At 31.8% G+C, this 22,017-nt stretch overlaps 2 protein-coding genes across 4 annotated transcripts; one reads left to right on the forward strand and one right to left on the reverse strand.

The window, feature by feature from the left end:
- Positions 1 to 3,554: 3,554 nt before the first annotated feature.
- On the reverse strand, positions 3,555 to 17,127 carry LOC125072034 (two pore channel protein 1-like). Of its 3 annotated transcripts, none has more exons than XM_047682504.1 (17): positions 16,966 to 17,127; positions 12,741 to 12,877; positions 12,148 to 12,312; positions 11,437 to 11,562; positions 11,051 to 11,231; positions 10,547 to 10,679; positions 10,116 to 10,215; positions 9,818 to 9,998; positions 9,294 to 9,506; positions 8,700 to 8,819; positions 8,040 to 8,208; positions 7,492 to 7,662; positions 6,813 to 7,008; positions 6,176 to 6,281; positions 5,407 to 5,513; positions 5,075 to 5,183; positions 3,555 to 4,847 (listed from the first exon to the last, which is right to left on the reverse strand). In XM_047682504.1, exons 1-17 carry the CDS (start codon positions 17,117 to 17,119, stop codon positions 4,735 to 4,737), a joined length of 2,481 nt encoding a protein of 826 aa, XP_047538460.1. In that variant the 5' UTR covers positions 17,120 to 17,127; the 3' UTR covers positions 3,555 to 4,734. The 3 variants fall into 3 exon arrangements, with proteins under 3 accessions (XP_047538460.1, XP_047538462.1, XP_047538463.1); XM_047682506.1 differs by having other exon boundaries at positions 17,017 to 17,119; XM_047682507.1 differs by lacking the exon at positions 16,966 to 17,127 and adding an exon at positions 13,819 to 13,892.
- A 791-nt stretch (positions 17,128 to 17,918) lies between these two features.
- On the forward strand, positions 17,919 to 21,281 carry LOC125072036 (60S ribosomal protein L6). Its single transcript, XM_047682509.1, has 6 exons — positions 17,919 to 17,967; positions 18,327 to 18,474; positions 19,003 to 19,154; positions 20,088 to 20,259; positions 20,540 to 20,725; positions 21,091 to 21,281. The coding sequence occupies exons 2-6, from the start codon at positions 18,328 to 18,330 to the stop codon at positions 21,250 to 21,252; spliced, it is 819 nt and encodes a 272-aa protein (XP_047538465.1). The 5' UTR covers positions 17,919 to 17,967; position 18,327; the 3' UTR covers positions 21,253 to 21,281.
- The last annotated feature ends 736 nt before the right edge of the window (positions 21,282 to 22,017 follow it).

The raw sequence follows: 22,017 nt of genomic DNA on the forward strand, positions 1-22,017 counted from the left end.
TTAATAATTATCACAAAAAAACTATTTGCTACAAAAAAAATATTCAAAAATAAAATTAATTTCTCCTACTTGAGTATGGTAATTTAAAGTATTGCCAACGTAATAAAATATGACAATCATACTATCTCGCTTTATATATCTTGTAGATTAGACAAAGTTAGCCATGTGAAAATTGCCTCATTAATATAAATAAATTTACACGAGTATTTATCGCTCATTTAATAAATATGACATGTTTTTTGATTTTCAAAATTGTTTTATATGAAGTATTTTTATGACAAGTTAAATCTCTATATTATAACTACACTTTTTTAATTGTTCGTCGTCAATTTCAAGTACGTGATATGCATTCGCATATTTTAATTAAAACTCGTTTTGATATTCTAAGACATTTTTGGCAGTGAATTTTGAAACAGATTAGAAATTATTTATTTGACAATAATTAAATATGAGCATTCAAACTTTTGACAGTCTCCATTTATATTAGAAGAACATTTCACAGTAGTCTATTAAATAATGTAAATGTCCGGTTAAACGGTGCGCGCTAGCGCGAGTGTTGGCTCCTCTTTATTCGAACACGAACATTATTGTTACATTTATACAGTGCGTGCAAAAAGTACATTAATCACTCCGTGCGGCGTGGATGACAAGTCACTATTACGACACAATCACCACACTGTGATTCGCGCGGACTCGCAACGTTTAACCGATAGTTTAAAAAAACAAATCTACAATAATCCTCCATCTGTTTTAAATATCTATCATAACAGAATTTTGTAAAATACATTTTTAATACTCACAGTACAACGTGTAGTGATGTACACTATATTCCAATGGCAGGAGCAGTACCAATAAAAAATCTTACAATTTACATTTTTCTATGGGATTTGCTTAAAGCTCTGCTATATTATGCTCTATAAACATTTAATGATCTTAAAGAACAAAACCTCATTATGGTACATCATTATAATTTTTTAGATCTCGAATAATGATGTCATGTCAATTCAAGGTCAAAGTTTTTTATTTATCCTCCTGCCATTGCATTCGACTATAATCTAATCTTGGATTTAACATTTGATTTGAATATAAACGGCAAAATTACAACATGTCCTAACTAGATAAAGGCATATATTCGTCTAATCATCTATATCTATTATAAAGTTATCGTTTAATGTTTCTAAATAACAAATGAGAAAGAAAGCAATTAAAAAAGAAAATTTAAAATAAAATATATATCTTATCAAATAATTTTGTGTATGTATCTTTTATTAATATTTTGATTTTTACCATGCAATTTAAAAATAAAACCGTGGAGATGCGTTGGGATCATGAGACTAAGGAAGTTTCTTCAAATTTCAAAATGTATGAAATGTTCATCTCTACTGGCTAACGGTTCTACTCCAGTACTACTCCAGTCGATAGTCAGTAGAGATGTATGATGGAGCTAGAGTAAAAATTATAGCGCTATTTTTAAATTAATCTGTCCATCTAATTTATTAATACCAATAAATAAACAAATTTATATTCATTTCAAATAATAATATTTAGCTAGAGTTGTGTAATACTCGCAATTTATGTAAGCTTCATTTAATACATTTCGACGACACTTTTCGATTGAAGAGATGATGATACATCTTTTTACCTCTACATTCCATAGTTTAACAAGCGTAGATAATAGAAATTTAATAAAATTGTAAGGCGTGAATTAAGCTATTGCTTATAAAAAATATTATAATAATAATAATATTATATTATTATTATTGCTTAGGTAGTTGTCAAAAATATCTTAAGTTACATTTTTGTTCAATTCATGAAATAATATTTTAGTAAGTTAAGTTCGACTGTATCCCAACGCACCTTAACTAATATCTAAAATGTTTTTCTCTACTAAAAAAATAATTAATTAAACTAAGAAAAAAATCACAACATTCGAAAAATAAAATATCAAACAAAGACTAAATATTATAAAATATGAAAATATATACTCAAACAAAACTACTATATATATCATAATACACTATTTCTTTGTATTACGACGAAATTAAAAAAAAGGTCCATTAATATCATGTTACCAGATTTAAAGTTATTTTTTTTTTAGTTTTCAAAGAGAATATGAAATAATTACCATTTACATGCATACAATAATGTTTCAGATAATTTCCTTTTTTAATAACACTATTTAAATCTATGGTACAAAATAGACCATTAAAAATAAAAATACTTTATTATTCCTTAGTAAATTTTAAAAATTTAATGATCAGAAGACTTTTTGATACACAATTTTTTAATAAGCTAATAAGCCATAATCTATAAAATTATATACTTAAATAAATCTTATAATTATATATATATATATTATTATATCTTAATAATAATAGCTGCCCTAATAATATAATACTTATTTGGAGAATTCTTTAGGGAACAGGAACAGTTTAACTATAACAGTGCATTTAGAGGAATGGTAAACAAAAATTAATAAACTAAATTTGTAAAAACAGTCTAGCACCACTTTATTTATATTTTAAATTGAATGACAAAAAAGTGGATTATTCTCGTTTTATATCATATTTAACTACGACACTTTTAATATCTTATTACAACTAGATCTACAACGATTAAAAAATGTTATAATTTTGAAAGCAATTTAAAAAAGGAGCTTCAGCTTGCCACACTTAAATTTCAATACTATAAACCCTCTACCAACTACATAAATAAATACCTATTAAACACTATAAGGCCTCGTACCTAAATCCTACTCAACTAGAGCTGAATTCTTTTGAATTTTTCAATAATACCATTACTTGATTACCTTTTAATCGAGTAAAAAATTTAATACTGTTTCGCTTAAACAAGCTAAGATTATATATTTTAAGAGATCATATGCGGGCCTGGCCCAGTGGTTAGAACGCGTGCATCTTAACCGATGATTTCGGGTTCGAACCCAGGCAGGCACCACTGAAATTTCATGTGTTTAATTTGTGTTTATAATTCATCTCGTGCTCGGCGGTGAAGGAAAACATCGTGAGGAAACCTGCATGTGTCTAATTTCAACGAAATTCTGCCACATGTGTATTCCGCCAACCCGCATTGGAGCAGCGTGGTGGAATATGCTCCAAACCTTTTCCTCAAAGGGAGAGGAGGCCTTTATCCCAGCAGTGGGACATTTACGGGCTGCTAATGCTAATGCTAATGCTAATGACCTCCTTGTAGTTAGTTTTTCTGCGGTTTTATTTGTCTGTACTTATTAAAACGGAAATTCGTGGCAAAAAATTAAAGTTATGGATAGATTTTTTTAAAATATAAATAACGTCAAACTGTCCAATCCTATAATTGTGTAAGTATTTTCAAAGATAATACCTACGTAAAATATTAATGAACATTTCCTAAAAATTATTATTTTTTGCATTATTAGAGTAAAATAAATTAACTTTAATAAAATAATATTATTTATAATGGAAGTTGTTCATAATTATATTATTATTTTTTCTAGTATTTTAGTAATACTTATTAAAATTATTCAATTTAAAAATAAATAATAACCAAAACGCCTTTGGTGTATTGAGTACGACCCATTTTTTTAGTATATTTTAATGCTTTTAAATAAAAATAGTGGCTCTAATACTTTTTCAAGCATCTATCACAGATGTTATATAATACAATTCATAAAAACTATTATTCGCACCTTTCAAATTAACTAGGCTAATGTATTTAGCCTTTTTCTATTTACGTATTGTAAAGAAGTATTTTTACAAGTTCCTTTAAGAAAACAAGCGAATGAACCGTAAAATATTAAGAGGTCTTCTGTCTAATGACTTTTGTATTTAATTCACATCGAAAATGTGTTGCCTTCTATTAAACTATATCTATTACTTTGTTCTCGTAACATACCTACATATTGAAAACGAATTTGTACCTAAAGGTACGATATTTTTAATATTGTAAATTAATAGATCTGTACCTGGATGAACATGCAGACACTAGAAGGGCCAATGACTAATGAACGCCACTGGTTACCTGTGAAGACTTGGTTTTGACAATCTCACACAATTGCAAGTGTAAAAGTGGCCTATGCAGCTGTCTGTTATATTTGGTAACACATGTAGGTCCAATCGTAATTCGAATGTTCGAGTTACGATTATTTGTTGAAGGGACTATCAGTAATAGAGATAGATAGCGGTACCTCATCTACTTTGCGTTTCTTTAACTTATGAAATGAACAATTTCATACGCAGTTAGCAGCCATGAAAAAACCAAACAACCAACCAACGTCATATCTTCGACGTTTTTAAATGGTAAAATATTAACTATATCATCAAAAGTCTAGTGAAATTTATCTTTTGTCTATGGAATTGAAGATCATTGATGTTCTATTTTATTCTATAAAATATTAACGAATTAGAATATTTTAATAAATTAAATTACTTTAATGGCGGCGTTGTTATTAAAATCTAACAAAAAATATTTATGATGAAACTTACGCAGCAGCGATATCTACGCTCTTTGTTATGAAGCTTCCAACTCAGATCTAACCATTGCATTATATTATTATAATGTTATTATTGTTTAATATATATTTATATAGCGTGTTGCAAATGATAATATTAGCTATCTACTATATTTTATAGCATAAATCCGTCAACGGCACTTCCGAGGTCACTTAATTTCACTTCATAAGTTATTTATTACGTCCCATATAAATAAAAGTCTGTCGTGGAGGACGCGGAGTATTAAATTCTACAATTGGTAACCGGTTCTTATCTGGTGGTTGTTTTCTGAATCCGGTTGCTGGATAATTGGTGGGGAGAGGGGATCCTCGCTGGATGTCACTGTGGTTGATGGAGGAGCATCTGAAATAAAATACAAATGTTTTTGTTGAGATGAAAGAATACGAAAAATAGATAAATAACTTTTTTAGGAGTACAGGTACCAATTCCTGGGTAGACGGAATATTTAATCAAAGACAAAGACACTATATTTTAAATAAGTCTGTGGAGGATTTTTTTTATTAAATTATAATTAACTCAAAAGTTGCAGTAATCTTGACAGCCTTTTAAAAGTTGATTTATGGATATACCTTCGCTGTCATCCTCCTCGGCAAGCCACTTTTGTATATCCGCCTGATACATTCTTCTCTGTAACACCTCTTTGGTACGAGGCCTCGTTCCTATGAAAGTCACTTGCATCTATAAATAAAAAAATATAATAAAATATGTATACCATCAAACAGAGTAAAATTATACGTAAGGGGTGCAATGACGGTGGTAATTGTGGTATATTATTTTTATTTTACTATGACGAGTAATCGGACAAACAGTTTCGAAGCCTACTAATCTCAAACAGAGAAAGCAAACCATTTTTTTTAAATAAGACATAGGTTTTTTTTTAAGCGTGTCAAAATCAACCTACCCCAGGAGGTAAGTGCGCGCGCAGTTCTTCTGCCAAATCCCCGCTGGCTCCTAACCTCTGCGCCTCTTCCCAGCTCGTATGCACCTCTTCATGCAGCAGTTTCTCCTCTAAATAAATGTATATAATAAATTTAAGTTTACTATATTATAAGAGGTAGATTAAAAGTTACATTTATTTCCTTCTACAAATTATTATTAGTGTGAAACTCTTGTTTCAGAAGGACTCCTTCATAAGTGACCAAATAAAAAATCAAAACACGGTAACAACTCTCGCCACAGGCAAAATAAGAATTTAATATAAAACTATATTGTTTTTTGTTTATTAGGTACATCATTCATCACATATTATACTTAAAATAAATAAATATAAATCATCATTGTATGTAATATTTCACTCAACAGTCTTTATTTTGCTAACTTAACGCTAACTTGGTGGTACGGCTTTATGCAAGCTCCTCTGGGTATGTATTCATCAAATACATATTATACCGTTAAATACCAACACTTCAAAGGATAAGTAAGCCAATATAATTACGGGCACATGTGACAGAACATTACAGACATAAACTTAGTTCCCAAGGTGACACAATAGTGATGTAAGGAATGGTTTATAATTCTAACAGTGCCAATATATATGAGTGGTAGTAACTAGGTTGCCAATTTGACAGTCGTCCTTAAGATTTAATAAACTACGCTTGTTTGAGGTGACCACTCACATTCATAGTTCGTTGATTTTTTAAATCTAGTTTCAATAATTCCAACCATCTCACCATCTCTCTTAGTTGTACTACGTTTGTACTGTATCCTGAACCGGAAGGCTTCGAGCACGCTCGCTACAACAATAGTCAGCACCACCATGGTGAATAGGTAGAAAACCTGCCAGGAAAAACAACCTTTACGGACTCGAGTTATTGTTGTCGTAGTCTAAACAGGTGCTATGACTATAAAATATAAAAATAAATGTATTACATATGTAGATATTTTTCAAACGCTCTTCCGTTTTAAAAATAATTGTAATTTTCGCAGTAAATTCTACAAATAAAAGTAAAATAATATTAAGAACTCGCTTCCCACATATGCATAAAACGTCAGCACGCTAGAACAACGCATGTACGGTGCATCTCTTTCCGAAAAGTACTAATGATAAGTATAATTAAATCGAAAAGTATTTTGTAATAACATCTTCAATTATATAACTCAATCGTATAACACACGCAAAGGACGCGGAGTGTCACTATAGAATTCTGTAGGTGCGACAAAGTGCACATGCAGCATCCTGCTCACACAGCTTACAAAACAGTGGAAAGCGCATATTATTAGCATTTATACTCAGAATTACGATTACATTTGGCTCATCAGCAATAAATAATGCGAATTTGCTCAAGTCTTATGCGTGATGTTCCTCACCATAAAATATATCCTGCTGAACTGTCCCGCAACGGTAGCGTAAGCGTTCATGAGTATGAACCAGTTGTTGACGACGGTCAGTTCAAATAGCGACACGCCGCTCGTGAGAATATTCTCGAAGTTGTTGAGATAGTAGTAGCCGAGAGGGGTCGAGCTGTTCTCCGAGTACTTGTAGAAGTCTTCGACGGTTGTGTTACTACACAAGAATGTGCATCATTAGTTAGTGTTTGTTGTAGCGTGACTTACTAGAATGATGAAAAAAAAACCTAATCCAAATATACAAAATCTTTAGATTAAATACATCGAAGTCAATGCCGATTTGGTTACGAGGTTTTATATCCATAGTTGCTAGTCTTTCTCGAGGAAGACAAGACTATGAAAGAGGTTCTATTATAATTTTGTACACGTACATGAATAAATACTGAAGCACTTTCTGTACTCAACTAATGAGTACCGAGAGCATAAAGTTACCGAACAAATAAGGTATATATCGACCTTTTGAATTAATTGAATAAAATAAATTATAATGTATGTTAGGCCTAACGTTGTATTAAATTTGATTTGAAAATGTCACGACTAACCCTGCAATAAATTATAGGTACAATATTGCATTCAATAATGATATTTTTAACTCAATTCAGTGAAAAAAATCTTACCAAATAATAAGAAAATCACTCACATGCAACAGTTTCTCAAGTCGTAACCAGCAAACAGTTCCATCCCAATAATGGCGAAGAAGTAGTACATGACCAGCATCACGCAGCCCGCCGAGGACATTAGAGGAGATAGCAACACCAGAGTCCCAAAAACATCGCGGTAGCGCTTTTTCAGCTTATACAAACGCATTAGCCTGGTTGATATAAACAAAATTCACACAATCATATCAATAAATGCCAGTTACTATTCAAATTCTAATCTACCGAGTATAATCAATGTAAGCTTAGTAACTTATATTAAATCCAAATATTTTTTCCAAGGTTCAATAAACTATATCGAGATCAGGATTTCTACCATGTTTAAAAAAGTGCGGGTTTTTTTAATATATACGAGCATGCTGCTGATTGGTCGAACATATTTGGCGTATTTTTTTATATTTTTACGTTCATTTATCTATAAATTATATAAATAAATGTTTTAAAGCGCTTGGATTATATAATCAAGATCATGTTGCTATTTATTAGGAAAGAAAATTTACTATAAGATGGTATTCCTTGTACAAAAATTTACCTGAGTGGCCTAAACATGACCACAATGAAAAGTTTCGGCGCTATTGTGAGCAGCACGGCTCCGAGCAGCGCCAGCAGCGTGACGCTCAGGTCGAACACGTTCCAGCCGCTCTCCAGGTACGCGGACAGACCCGATGCCATTATACGCAAAGCTGCCTCCAGGAGGAACACTAGAGAAGTTGAGAAATAAAAAATGTACCTTACATTATTCTATCACTATAGATTTGTGGATTCCTAGGATTTGTCTAATATCTTAGCTAGTTAAGCCTAATGTGTTCAAACTAATTATTATCCAATAAAATAGGATCATGTGCTATGTATTTAAAGGGCAATATTCCAATTGACATATTAATTTTCCGGTTATAAACAAGGCACAGTCGTACGCTCGTTTATAATCTACTTATATATTAACAACTTTTAAAAGGTCCATAGTTGAACCTTTTAAAAGATGCAAAATATCTATTTATTGTAGCATTGAGAAATAATAGTATTTTTAAAATTTATATTTTTAAAGTCTGAGCCGCAGATATTTTTCTACGTTAATTGTAAAGTTTCGTTACATACAATTCAATTAAATGCAGTTTACTATATGCTACATCGTTTAAATATTTAGTGAATAATTTTTCCATTTCAATACGGTCGTGCAAACAAGAAAACTCACATATAAGGAATAGCCAGGTGTCCCAAGACGCGCAGAGCAGCCTCGCGCTGTCCTGCAGGTCGCCGGCCGCCTCGAAAACTCGAAGGATCATCGATACACCATTGCCGATAATAATTGCATCTGTGGAACAGCGGCAACTTATTCTAAACTTCCACAATATATTGCTGCCGTAGAGAATAGTTTGGCTGCCTCGTTTTTTTCGATTAATTTCCTTAGGTTTAGGACCTCAGTCCTGGATGCAAACCACGGATGTTGCAAATAAGAAGTTGTTGATTTTTTTAGTGGAGAACTTTGATTTGATTTGAGAAGAAGTCGAATATTGACAGCGTCACAATCCAAACTAGACACAACAAATTAGTGAATCCTTAGAATCATGAACTCGGAAGGTGTCGGACTCTTCTATCGGATTATGAAAGTAGGAAATAAAGAACAATAACTGTATTCGGACTGTAATATATCTTGCGCAGTTGCCTAGTCTCAATTCATGAATGAAATTGTGACCAGTTATCATCAGATGGCCCTTCAGCCCTCTGTCCGTGTGACGAGGTACCAAATAGCCCAGCTTCGCTCCCGAGCGCCGTCCCCTGTACTCACACACGAGGTGCTCGAAGTACCGCCAGCGCACGGCGACGGCGGCGGCGCGGCCGAGCGGCTCGAGCGGCGACGCGCTGTACCACGGCGCGCGCGCCGCCTGCGCCGCCCAGCGCAGCGCGAACACCTCGTACACGTTGGCGAACTCCGCGCGGGACAGCCCGCCGCCGCCCGAGCGACTCAGCTGCTTGAACATCAGGTACACGTCCAGGCCGCCTGCAAGCGAGCGAGCTCTCACTCTCGTCTCTCGGTCTCCGATGTCTCGGATTAACTTGACCGAAACCAGTTTTAAAAGTGAACATTTTTGCAACTGATTTCGAGAAAAGTTTGAAGTCGATCCCAGACTATTCCATAATAATTACCCACTCGACACTCTTTATACACGGTTCGAAAATTAATTGTTAACGATATGTCAATTTTGGAAAAATAAAATTTAATTAATCTGTTATGAAATAATAAATATTATAAAATAGTCAGTAGAACGTCTAAATCAATCTCAGAAGCGTATAGCGAGACGGCTACGGTACCGTAGTGCGGCGCGTAGTGTCGCAGCAGGCCGGCGAAGTGTCGCAGGCGCACGGCGCGCGGCGCGCGGCGCGACACGAGCAGGCGGAAGGCCCTGCGCGCCGCGCCGCGCCGGTGCAGCAGTAGCGCGCGGCACTTGTCGCGCTCGATGCGGGTGAACGTCTCGTACACCACGGCCAGCATCTGCGGGAGCAGTCGTGACCATTGTACACGTGTTTAGTCGTATATATCAAATATATTTAAATGATGTTTTTCAGAACTATAAATGATAATTTGGAAATAAACGAAAACATAACTTACCAAATTCATGAGAACGTAAAGTACGGTTATGATGTAGAGGATGAAGAACAGGGCGTACCACTTCGATTTGGCGTATGACGGCATCATGACATCTGGGAAACTGTAAATAAAAATGGTGATCTTTAAGATAAAAGCATAAAGTATAAAACCAAACTTTAATTTCGATTAACAAATAATCTCGTTCACGACATTCAAGAGATAACTTCAGGTTTAGATTGAAAACATTCACAAAAAGCTAATCAACATAATATAGAAGATCTTGTAGCTCAGAGATAGAAAACAATAAAACAAAACAAATAGGTACACTACAGCTTAATGGGGAAAATAAATGTGAATTGTTGTTGAAAAGTATGCGTGTTACAGCCACAATATTTACCGTGCATTGTAATAATACAGTGGGACAAGTCTTAATCAAAGTATAAAAAACTTACTTGGCCGTTGTAAGCAGAACGAACATGCTAACAAAAGAGTCGCTAATCGTTTGAAAATGTCCATTATCCACGTGCTCAGTGAACAGATAATATCCCAAAAGGGAATACGTAGCTACGAAAAACATTAGAAGACCTGAAAATCCAAAAATATCCTTAACGTCATTTATAAAACTAGATTTTATATAGCCACAAATGGACTCTAAAATACAATATTAGCTCAGCTCGGTGGCAGAGAGTTTTAATTCTATAATTTGATCGGAAGAAGCAAGACATAATAGCATATCGGACATCAGATGGCAAATGGTTGTCCTTATAAATTTGGTATAGTATCAAGGAGTTAATAGATATGTACTTATTTTGCCTACTACGATTCCAGGTCACTCATTCTGAATACGTCAGCCAAAATAAGGCAAAGAACAGCTTACAGATTTACCGGCGATCGGCCGTTCCAGATAAGGGTATTAAGAAATTTTCAATGTAATTAAATAAATTAATAATTCCTACCTAACATATCAATAATAGGAGGTAAAGATTGCAGGATCTGCCTTATAAATCGTCTGACTCCCCCACAATGCCGAGTATCCACCAAAAAGATGGGTCGAAGCGCTCTTGTCACTCTGAAGTGAGATGACTGTCTACAAAGTACTACTACTGCTTCTAGAACCATTATTAGGAGTGTTATTCCCTGGAAAATAAAATTAGTAGGTATAATTAATTATATTAGTAAACCGCAAACCATAAAACGTAGGTATAAAAAATAATTCAACGCACAAGTTAGTCACAGATAAAAAAAAACTCGCTTTTCTATTAACAATATCAGTCAGCCTAATATTTTCATCATCATCTAAAAAGAAGATAATTAACCAATGACATATATTTAAAAGTATTACCTTCAGCATTGTTCTCTTATGTTTAAAAATCGTCCCCCATCCTATCCATTTTAGTTTAAGGTGTAATTCTATACCAATCACAGATAACGCCAGCAGTTCTATCGTACCATGTGCCCAAACTGGAAGCTGTAACATATGAAAATATTCCGCAAATATTGTTATATATTTAGATACTTATTATTTGAGATTCATAAAGTCACAAACAAAGTTGAAGTTTGTACATATTGTAAATGAACCTCGTGCACAACTGTGATGAAAAACAGCGCGAGGAAACCTACACGTGTCGGATGAAATTAAGAAAGCAATGAAGTTGAAAAGGGAGAAGGCATTTGCCCATTAAGTGACATTTACTAACTGTTACCTTACTTTATTTTAACTTTACACATAAAAAAAAAAAACAAAAAGTTCTGACTAGTTTACTAGTAGACTAGACAGAGTAGAATTTCTTCAATTAAGGTAACAATGTTTGAGGCATTTTATGCATTAAGATGATATTGTTACTAGAGAGATTTAAACACAATTTAATAAAACTGAAATCTTTTATACACTTTTCTCTCAGAAGGCAGTTTTTTTTATTTTCCAATCTAGTATTTAGAATAAAGCTAATGGCTTACATGTTGTACATAATCATCTATTGCGAATAAATTGTACATCGTATGAAATATTAACCACTTACGCTTTTATTAGACTAAGATTAAACGTGAGATTCACCTCGAAAGCTGGAACAGCTGGATCTTCAGTAAAAGCAAGAAGAATTAAAACCAGTGAGGCTAGCAAGTCCAGCCCGTGATACCACGGGTTATGAACTCGAAGATAAGCTGGTAGTTCCTCTGGACTCGAAGGATGAGAGTCGAATTTTTCATTATTTAATCCTTCCTGAAAATGCCAATAAGTAACTATTTTCATAAATTAAGTTCTATGAAAACTGTTTTAATCTTTTCTAACTTATTATATTTTGGTTTAAGGGCATTTTATCTGAAGACATGTTATTTGCCGAGATAGCAATTTGAAGAGAGAGTATACCTTTTTATACATAAGAATTCATAGACGAAAGGTTTTTTTCAAAATACAATTACAAACGTTAAAAAAATCGCTTAAACAAAAACAAGTTCAAGTTTTCACATCGTAATATGGCGCAGAAGGAATTCATTAAACAAATCATTGTTTGATAGTTCGGGCTGACCTTGCATCCCACACCCCTTGCCGCGCCTTTTTTTCACGTTCAAATAAACCAAGTTAATTGAAATATATGAACCGCGTCAACTATTAAGTGAAATTATATTATAATATAATATGTTTTCAACCTCTAAATAAATAGCTGCTTCATGATAATTCATCTCCCAATGCTCATCCTCCGACATTTGCAAGCCGGTGTGGAGGGATGAGCGACTGCCCATATCCAAAGTTGCGTCTCCTCCGCCATCTGTGTCTGTGCGGTTATCTAGAAATATAAAAAAAACGGTCTAGGCTCGATTTGTCTTCGCTAACTATCGGGATTTATTGCCTAAATTCAGCCCTTGACAACGGGGGTTAAAGCCCAGAGGCTACTAAACATAAGCAACTTCCACATAAAAAACATAAGTATTGTTTAAAAAAAACATCAAATACATATACTTGAAAAAAAAAATTCTCATCAAAATTCTGAAGTTAAGCTATCTACATAACTTGACGTCATTCGGTTTTATAAATTAGAAAACAGCTGTTTGTATTAAATGTATTAAAGATAATTTACTTTTTTAACATCACTTTGAAAAGTTTAAAATAAGTATTAGATAAATGTTTGTTTTTTTTCTTTGTGCGCCCAATCACGTGAAAATTACTCGACGTATCGGTATGAAACCATGACCATTCGACGCGAAATCATTCTTATAGATGGATAGGCGATTAATTTTCGATAATTATTTTTTTTAAATCTATTGCTTTTCCTTTTTGGCCTAGCAAAGTAACAGATAGCATTCAATTTATAAATATTATATTTATTTCAAGAATAGTACCTGCCTTTTTGTTTCTACAGAAAATTGTGTTCATCTAGATGAATTTTAATGTTGTTTTCACTATTCTAGTCATTTTAGCCTGTTAGTTTTTGGAGGCAAACCTCAAGCAAAACTTAAAAAAGAAAAAAAAACAAAACATTCTGACGAACGTTTAAGGTTCGTATAATTTAATTATTCACATGTTATCTTATTAATTGTTATTAGTAACCACAAGATAGATTTTATTATGTAGGTTACGAATTCAAACAAAATATTTATTAGTACTGCTTGTTGACGTTTAATTTATATGTATAGGTAATCCCTCACATTAAAATAAGATTAGTTTTCAAGCGTGGTCGCGTGTCACACATACAGACATGATAAGCTTATAGAATAAAAATGTACCAACCTAAATTATTTGAAAATGAGGAATAAATGCTCCTATTTATACCATCTTTCATTATATGCAATAACCCTTTGAATGGCATGCTTCCAATTTTTGTCAAAACACTATCAGTATTAACATCTAACTTGAAGTAATTTACATCTCACATTTATGTTATGTAAATTTCAAAACACAAGATAACAATTTTAAAGTATGGTTGACAAAAAAATAATGGAACAATATCTCAGAGAAATACCAAAAATATAGAAAAATCGCATACGTAAACTATCGTATTGTGAAACTTTTAGCTGATACTAAAGCTTTATCTTTCCTTTTTTTCTGTTATCTATTTTTCATATTAATAAAAATAGGCCGTATTTATAAAGAAGACACCTTAACGATTATTTGTATTATTTTCAATATTATTTTTTTGTTAACTGTACACCGGCATTGTTATCATTTATATAAACATTAGCTGTGTCCTATATTTACATAATTTCACCGCAATATATTTAAATGACTCAAGGTAATCACGCAATGCAAGTATCTTTACATTTTAACGTTAGTAAATACTATTTGTATTTTAATTGAAGTAGAAAGATATATACAATATTTATACGGAATTTCCATATTAAATATAAAGAAAATCCAGCTATTTGAAGCTGAAAATCGAAAATTCAATATGATATTTAAACTAGAATACCAAGAATTAGCAATGAAAGACAGTTTATTTAAAAAAATAAGTGTATTCCTGTTTATACTAAATAACTTTCGGTTTCAAATAGCAATGAGACCGTTTCTAGGACACACGTTTCATTGCTATTTACTTTTATTAGGCGCGCCACAAACAAATGGTCTATACCTTTAGACAACAATGTCATATTCCATTTGCCGTTCACATGACTAATTGCAATATTCTATCATATTTTTACATAATATACACCAATAAATACCACAACTCATTCTTACATTAATATATTTAATTTTGGCGGAAATAATAAAATTCGTTAAGCGTAGGATTAGGAAATGTCGATCACGCAATTGTTTACAATGACCTTGATTTTAACGCTTTTATAAGGTAACGTGCAAAACGTGCATTTTGAAATAATAGAGTGGCTTACACAATGAGATGATGGAGAGAATATTGTATTAGCTTGCAAATTATTTTACTTATTATCGCAATAATTTCAACGCTAATTAAATTATTTTGCAATACAAACTGCTGTTTAATTAGTCGCATTATTTTTTTATTTATATATATAATATATATTTTAATTAATTGCACATATTATGATCTGTAATATTTTATTAGTAGTTCAATATTTTTACGTAAATTATAGCACTGGCGGAAAATAAGTAAGCACTTACACAACTTTAGCTTATACCAACGGTCTTTAATTGAATCATATAGTTTATCAGGGAAACTCACTAAGTTTGTCATTTTATTGTCACTATAAATATGAAACTATAGTTAGCCATTCATAACCTAGTGGAAGATGACAGGTGACCTTATCTTCACAAAAGATAAGATACTAATAATGGTTGTCAATCAAATTTTGTTACAAAAGATAATATACCTACAAGATTTTTTTTGAAAACTGACTTCAGTTTTCAAATATATTTCATGATTTACATGATCTTCTATGGTATATTAGTTATGTCATCTTATATAAGAGTTACTTTAATGTAATAAAATATTACAATTGCATTAGTCTGACTAACCTGTGCTATATTCAAATGGAGTCTGAAACATAACTTATCACTCAAAATCCAGATTAAATTAAATTTGTTCATGGTAAATATTCTAAATTTTTCTCTATTTCTGCAACCCCTTTTTTCAATATAAGATCCATTCATCCCATCTGGTAATAGGTTAACAAAACAAAACATTGTTGTGCTTACATTTTAATTGAATTAATTTTTTCATCATAGCCCTCATAGGCTATTCAGGCTACATCAAACCCTCATAAAATAAATAAAACATTAAATTCAATAACAAAAACACACATAGTAAAGGTTGAATAAAATTTTGAGTTAATTTGAGTGAATTAGATACTTTATTTTATTGGAGCAGCTAAAGTAATTATGTATAATGATCCATTATAGGCACACTTTTATAATAAGCTAAATTTAATATTTATCGAACCAAATAATAATTCATAAGAAATGTGTTTATATTGTTAGTTAAAATGAAAAAAAAAATGAGCTCAATGACTAAATTTTTTTTATCTGTATTTTATAAGCATATCACATATTTAAATTGGATTGAGACAAGTAACAAAAAACATTTAAGTTTTAACTTAATAAGTAATCAAGAATACTATTTACCAAGTTGTGTGGGAAATATTTTACATAACTATCAAAATATTTATATTATTATATCTTTTTATTTAAACATATAAATATTTTGTTTAAAAGAAAATAATAAAAATATTTTTTTTGTGTATAGCTAAATTATTTTAATTGGCTTTAAACCCTTAATTATTTGCTTAAAAATCATATTCCCAATTAATTAGTGATTAGTGCTTGTATTTATTAAATAAAAATATTTTATTACTCTTACTATTTATATAATTTTTTTAATAAAGATAAATTATAGTTTTCCACATTACTTAAATTTAGTAGCCATATAAATATTAAGTGTACTGGATCATACATATGAATATACATAGAACTGCCTTGATCCAATCTGTACAAATAGATTATTCAAGAGATTCAGCAAAAAGTGGCTTACAACCAGATTAAACCAGAAATCTCATATATAAATGAATAAAGCAGTAACTGTCACCATCTAAAGAATATTTTCATAGGTTTTAATATAATATAAAAGTGCTTATTTAGGCTGTTTGCTATGGATTATTGTTCTTTATGTGCTTAGTGGTATGCATGGAATTTTATAGCAGCATGCGGGCGAAGCATATACATGCAAGGATACGCTACGTTATTTATTCGAGCCGACTAAGGGATTTAGGTCGACCGTTTTAAAAGTAATGTTTATTATGTATAGGTTAGTGACATTGCTAATGACTCACGGTTTACGTCAGAATCCCTTTTATGGCATTAATTAATTGATCTAGCTGCGTTAAAATGCGAAAGATATTATGCTCAAGGTAGAAAATTAAACAAAATGTTTTATGTGTAATAAATGTATTGTTAACAACAAAAGCGTACAAATAATTGCGGCGGCTACAGTGCATTGAATAATGTTAACTTCACGTTTACTTGTGACGTTGGAGCCATAATTGTTGATGCTGGTGTTTGCAAAATCATCACTGAACCTTTTATAACCATCGGTCGGAGAAGACGGGCTCCTCAAAGAAGCCATTTCCGATTACTGATTTTTTTAAATAATTTTTTTTGACTTTTGAATGACAGTGTCATATGTTTTATTTGACTTATCGTATTTCGTTCTACAACTTACATTTTTTAAGAAAAATATATGTTTACTAGAGCAAAATATAATCAACTTATAACTAAATACATTAATAATGATAACTCATTTTAATTAAATATAACGTTTTCACTTTTTAATATTTGAAATCTATCTCATCATCTAGATTAAGTATTACTGGGTACGTAATAAACTTTAGATTATCTGTGACAGCCAGTGTAGCCAAATTAAGGATTTACCCCCAAAATAAAAATTAAACACAATGAATAGTTAAACAACATGTATAAGTTTTGCAATGCTAATTCGATGGGAAGTATTACATCTGTGGGTGTATTAATGTATTCCATACGACGTATTCCCACAAGTTTCAAAAGGTGGACGAAAATTGGCTATAATAGTTATACTAAGGAAATATACATCAAAATGAATCTCTTTATTTCTTCTAAATTGAAAAGGCATTAAAATTATTAAAATTTTGCGACTCGCCCACTTCATTATTGTTATATTTATTGAGTATTTTAAAAATGCTTCTAGTAAAACTATATCGTCATATTTTTTGTAATATATCTTAGTTTATTTAAAATTTGACCATTTCTGAATATTTATTAACAACTTTTAAATAAAAAATATTTTCTTAAAGTTATCAAGTGATTTCAAAAGCGTATATTAAATTTTAGGGGAAAGAAGATTTTTTAAACTCAATTTTCGGGGAGAAAAAATCAAGTGTTGGCGACACTGGTGACAGCTTATGTCAACTTCTTTTTCTTGATCCCGGTTCTAATGTGAGTTGCTGTTGTGTTTGTATAAAATAAATCCAACAATATAAGTACAATATTAGAAGATTAAATCATTTAAACGTATGAATTAAAATTATTATAATACAATCAAGTGACGACGTGCCTTATTTTCATTTAACGCGAAGTTAAATCTATTATTTATGATAACCAAAGTTTGACGTGCGAGAAATCGGTGATGGTTCTCTAGTGGTTTTTTTTTTAATCAGTGTCTCACGATCAGCTTTAGTAATCATATATTACAAATAAAATGCCATCACTTGTTTGTATGTAAAGGACAACAAGAATTTATAACCTGCAAACATAGTCAGATGGTGATATTATTTAGAGGTTGTTTCTGTTTGTAGTATGGCTCCACCACAGCCCAAGGCGGCGGCAAAGGCCCCCGCAGCCCCTGCGGGCGGAGTCCAGAAGGCCAAGGTTGGCAAACCGAGGAATTATGACTTGGGAAACGGTGTCGTTAGATTCTCCAAGAGCAAAATGTTCCACAAGAAGGTATAATTATTCGTTTGATTTATTCATGAAACTAAATGATCAGAGCCCAGTTGAAATATATTTAATAAACAGCTCATGTCATATTTCTTTAGCATGTGCTAGAGAAATAGTTAACTAAAATGCCAAGTGCATTTCTGTCAGCTTAACTGTGATATCGTTATCAAATTAGTGTTACTGCATGATATATATACTATTAGAAAAAAAGGGTCGATAGTTTTTCATCTATGTACCATATTTTTGTTGTGATCACCATACAAAACCTTGCTGTCATTTTTATAGCGACATACCAGGATGTGCCAGGGCAATATCATGCTCCCAAATCTAATTGACAGGGATTTGACATTGTTAAATATAATTAAAGCATTGAAGTTATTCTTAAATATATACTAGAGGCATTTGTACAAAACAAAATTTTTAAAAAGAGAAAAAATTGTTTCTTATATAAAAAAAGAAGTCTGAAAGTTCTGTAATTACAATCATATCTTATTTTAATTATACTTTGCAAACTAATATTTTATTAATTTTCAGGCTAAGTACAAGTTCATTGGCAAGAAACACCCAAAGGCACCCAAGCCTAAAAAGCCCGCAGTTGTGGTGAAGCCCATTGGAGGTGAAAAGAATGGAGGCACCCGTAAAGTTCTGCTCCGCAGCAGAAGGTCCTTTTACCCCACTCAGGACAAGTGAGTAAACACTTTCACTATTTATTTTAAAAAAATATATAGTAAAGCTGATTATGTTTTTTGTAATTTCTTAATATGAGAATTGTAACCAAAGTTTTTATTTACTGGGAGAATTATTTTCATAGTCCCATATTGATACTCAAATCATTACAATGAATTTACTGTTTGCTATAGTTTTATTCATATCTTGTATATATATAGTAATCAGAAAATAGGTATTTTTATATTCTATTATACAAAAAATTTAATATAAAGTGGAAACTTATTTGGTGTGTGTAACTTTGCTGTCCAATGTTTATGTCTTCTATCATAATGTTTATTATGTAATGCTAATGTGTTTAATAATAATAATTTAAAACGAAGTACCAATCGTGCAATGGATTATGGGCTTCACTCTGACCTTAAAGCTCAATTGGAGGTGTAAATAGGAATATAAGTAATTCCTATAAATTTTTAAAAGAGAAGTATGTCAACTTTTTTATTATTATTTAATGACAAGTTTTACATATTGTGGGTACGATAATCACTACTACTGGCTACCAATAGCTGTATTTACATAGACCAAATAAGTATTTATAATCTAATGAACAAAATATTAATGGAATTGAATTGAATTGCTATTAATTAATGTCTTTATATAATTTTATTTTGAAACACATTGGTGATCATGACTGATCTTCTGCTACAGCATTAGTGAAGTGTCTGCTTAAACAGAATATACTGTATATTCCTTTACTTCAAACCTAAGTGATTATAATCTAATGCTATGACTTATGTGATTTACTACTTAAAATAGCTTTATGGCTTTATTTTTTTTTCTGAAGGTAGCAATATAACACTGCTAAGTTCTTAAATCATTGTATAAACTAAAAAAATAAATTGAATAGACTAGGGGTCAATTAAAATATCTAATAAATTTTCTTATTTCCCTAGGATTCGCACTCGCTCTCACCACAAGACCTTCAGCAAGCACATCAGAAGGACACGCCCCAACCTCACCGTGGGTACCGTCTGCATCCTGCTGGCAGGCAGACATTCAGGCAAGCGTGTTGTGCTTGTTGGTATCCTGCCCAGTGGCTTGTTGCTTGTGACTGGACCATTCGCTGTGAGTTTATCATTGTTTAATCAATCCCAACTTTTTTAACTTTAATTTTTATATAATTCATAACTAGACTGTTTTTGTGCTGAAATGTTCAAAAATGTGAAATTTTACAAAGTACAATTATTAAAAAATATTTTCATTTCATCCTCCATAAAATGACTTGACTTTCTTTAAGTTATGACTTTTAATCAGTTTACATAGCTAAAATTTATATTCCAAAATGCGACCTTTTCTTCACCTACTCTACTATATTTGTAATGCAAGGTCCTTTTTCAAATCACAGTTCAACTCGTGTCCACTACGTCGTATTCCCCAACGGTACGTGATCGGCACCAGCACGAAGGTGGATCTCGGTGACTTCAAGCTACCAGCACACCTTGATGACACCTACTTCAAGAAGAATAAGAAGAGCACCAAGCGCAGCGTAAAGCGCAAGCAGGGTGACGACATCTTCGCAACCAAAAAAGAGGTAAGATCTTTGTGAAAAACCCTTGCTTTGATGACAAAATAATTTAGTGCTGATCCACAATGGTAGCATAACAATGAAAAGATAAGTAAAAATAACAAAATATTAGCACCGTCTTATTAATAGCAGACTTTTTCATTGCAAAATTCTAGTTCTTTGTTTTTGCAAAATAAGAATCCCATCAAAATCAGTAAATTTTTTCATTACAATTTAAATATACATTTAGTTAGATTATTTATTATAATGAATACCTTTCAGAATTAAATTTACTGCATTTTGACATATATATATATATAAAGTAACATTCAAATTTTAATATTTAACATAAAACTATTTTACATTTAAAATAATGATCATCCATTTTTCAGAAATACGTTCCATCTGAACAACGCAAGTCAGACCAAAAGCTTGTGGACGAGGCAGTGATCAAAGCCATCGGCAAACGCACAGACAAGAAAGTGCTCAGAGGATACTTGAAGGCAGCCTTCGGTCTCCGCTCAAGCCAGTTCCCTCACCGTCTGCGCTTTTAGTTAACTCCAATAAAATACTTTGACTAAAACAAGCAGTTTTATTGTTTCAAGCATTGCTCATGGAAAGGACCTCCTATTTTTTGTATTTAAAATTACTAGCTATCATGATAAATGGATTTGGGTCAATTGTGTTACTGATGTAACTTATTTATTTGGAGTAAATTAAATAAATTCATAAAAAAGTAATATCTTCCTTTGATTGTCTGCTTATATTTCTGACTTATGTAATTATTTTTATACACATTATTTAATTACTAGCTGTTACCCGCGGCTTTGCCCGCGTAGAATATGAATATATTTACAAATTAACTTAAAATATTACGTTAATGTAAGACCTCTTTGTATACCACATTGGTGTGGATTTCAGCCCTTAGGGTAGAATATCCAGAAACGCTTAAATACATATCTACTCATTTTAAATCAGTAGCCTATAAATAAAGTTTCATGCGTCTAACTTCTAAAATGAAGGATTTTTAAACTAACCTATAAAAGAAATATCAACCCCTATTGAGTCCCTTAGAGGTAGAATATCTAGAAACACTTAAATACATTTTTAAGCAGTATCTTAAAAATAAAGTTTCATATTATTAACTTAAAAAATGACTGACCTCCATAAAATCTTTCACCCCTTACTTAACCCCCTTAGAGGTAGAGTATCAAAAATCACTTAAATACGTATTTACTCATTTCTAATCAGTATCTCAAAATTAAACTATCATGTTTTTAAATTAACAAATGACTGACTCCCATAAAACCTTTCAACCC

Source organism: Vanessa atalanta, chromosome 20, assembly GCF_905147765.1.
Source record: "Vanessa atalanta chromosome 20, ilVanAtal1.2, whole genome shotgun sequence".
Taxonomy (NCBI): domain Eukaryota; kingdom Metazoa; phylum Arthropoda; class Insecta; order Lepidoptera; family Nymphalidae; genus Vanessa; species Vanessa atalanta.

Excerpts from the sequence above, each read along its gene's own strand:
- LOC125072034 (XM_047682504.1), bottom strand. The coding sequence starts at position 17,119 with ATGGCTTCTTTGAGGAGCCCGTCTTCTCCGACCGATGGTTATAAAAGG. Across the intron at positions 11,563-12,147 it reads CAGCTGTTCCAGCTTTCGAG|CTTCCAGTTTGGGCACATGG; the intron begins GTGAATCTCACG and ends CATATGTTACAG. Across the intron at positions 7,663-8,039 it reads GTCATGTTTAGGCCACTCAG|GCTAATGCGTTTGTATAAGC; the intron begins GTAAATTTTTGT and ends TATATCAACCAG.
- LOC125072036 (XM_047682509.1), top strand. The coding sequence starts at position 18,328 with ATGGCTCCACCACAGCCCAAGGCGGCGGCAAAGGCCCCCGCAGCCCCT. Across the intron at positions 18,475-19,002 it reads GCAAAATGTTCCACAAGAAG|GCTAAGTACAAGTTCATTGG; the intron begins GTATAATTATTC and ends ATTAATTTTCAG. Across the intron at positions 19,155-20,087 it reads TTTTACCCCACTCAGGACAA|GATTCGCACTCGCTCTCACC; the intron begins GTGAGTAAACAC and ends TTATTTCCCTAG.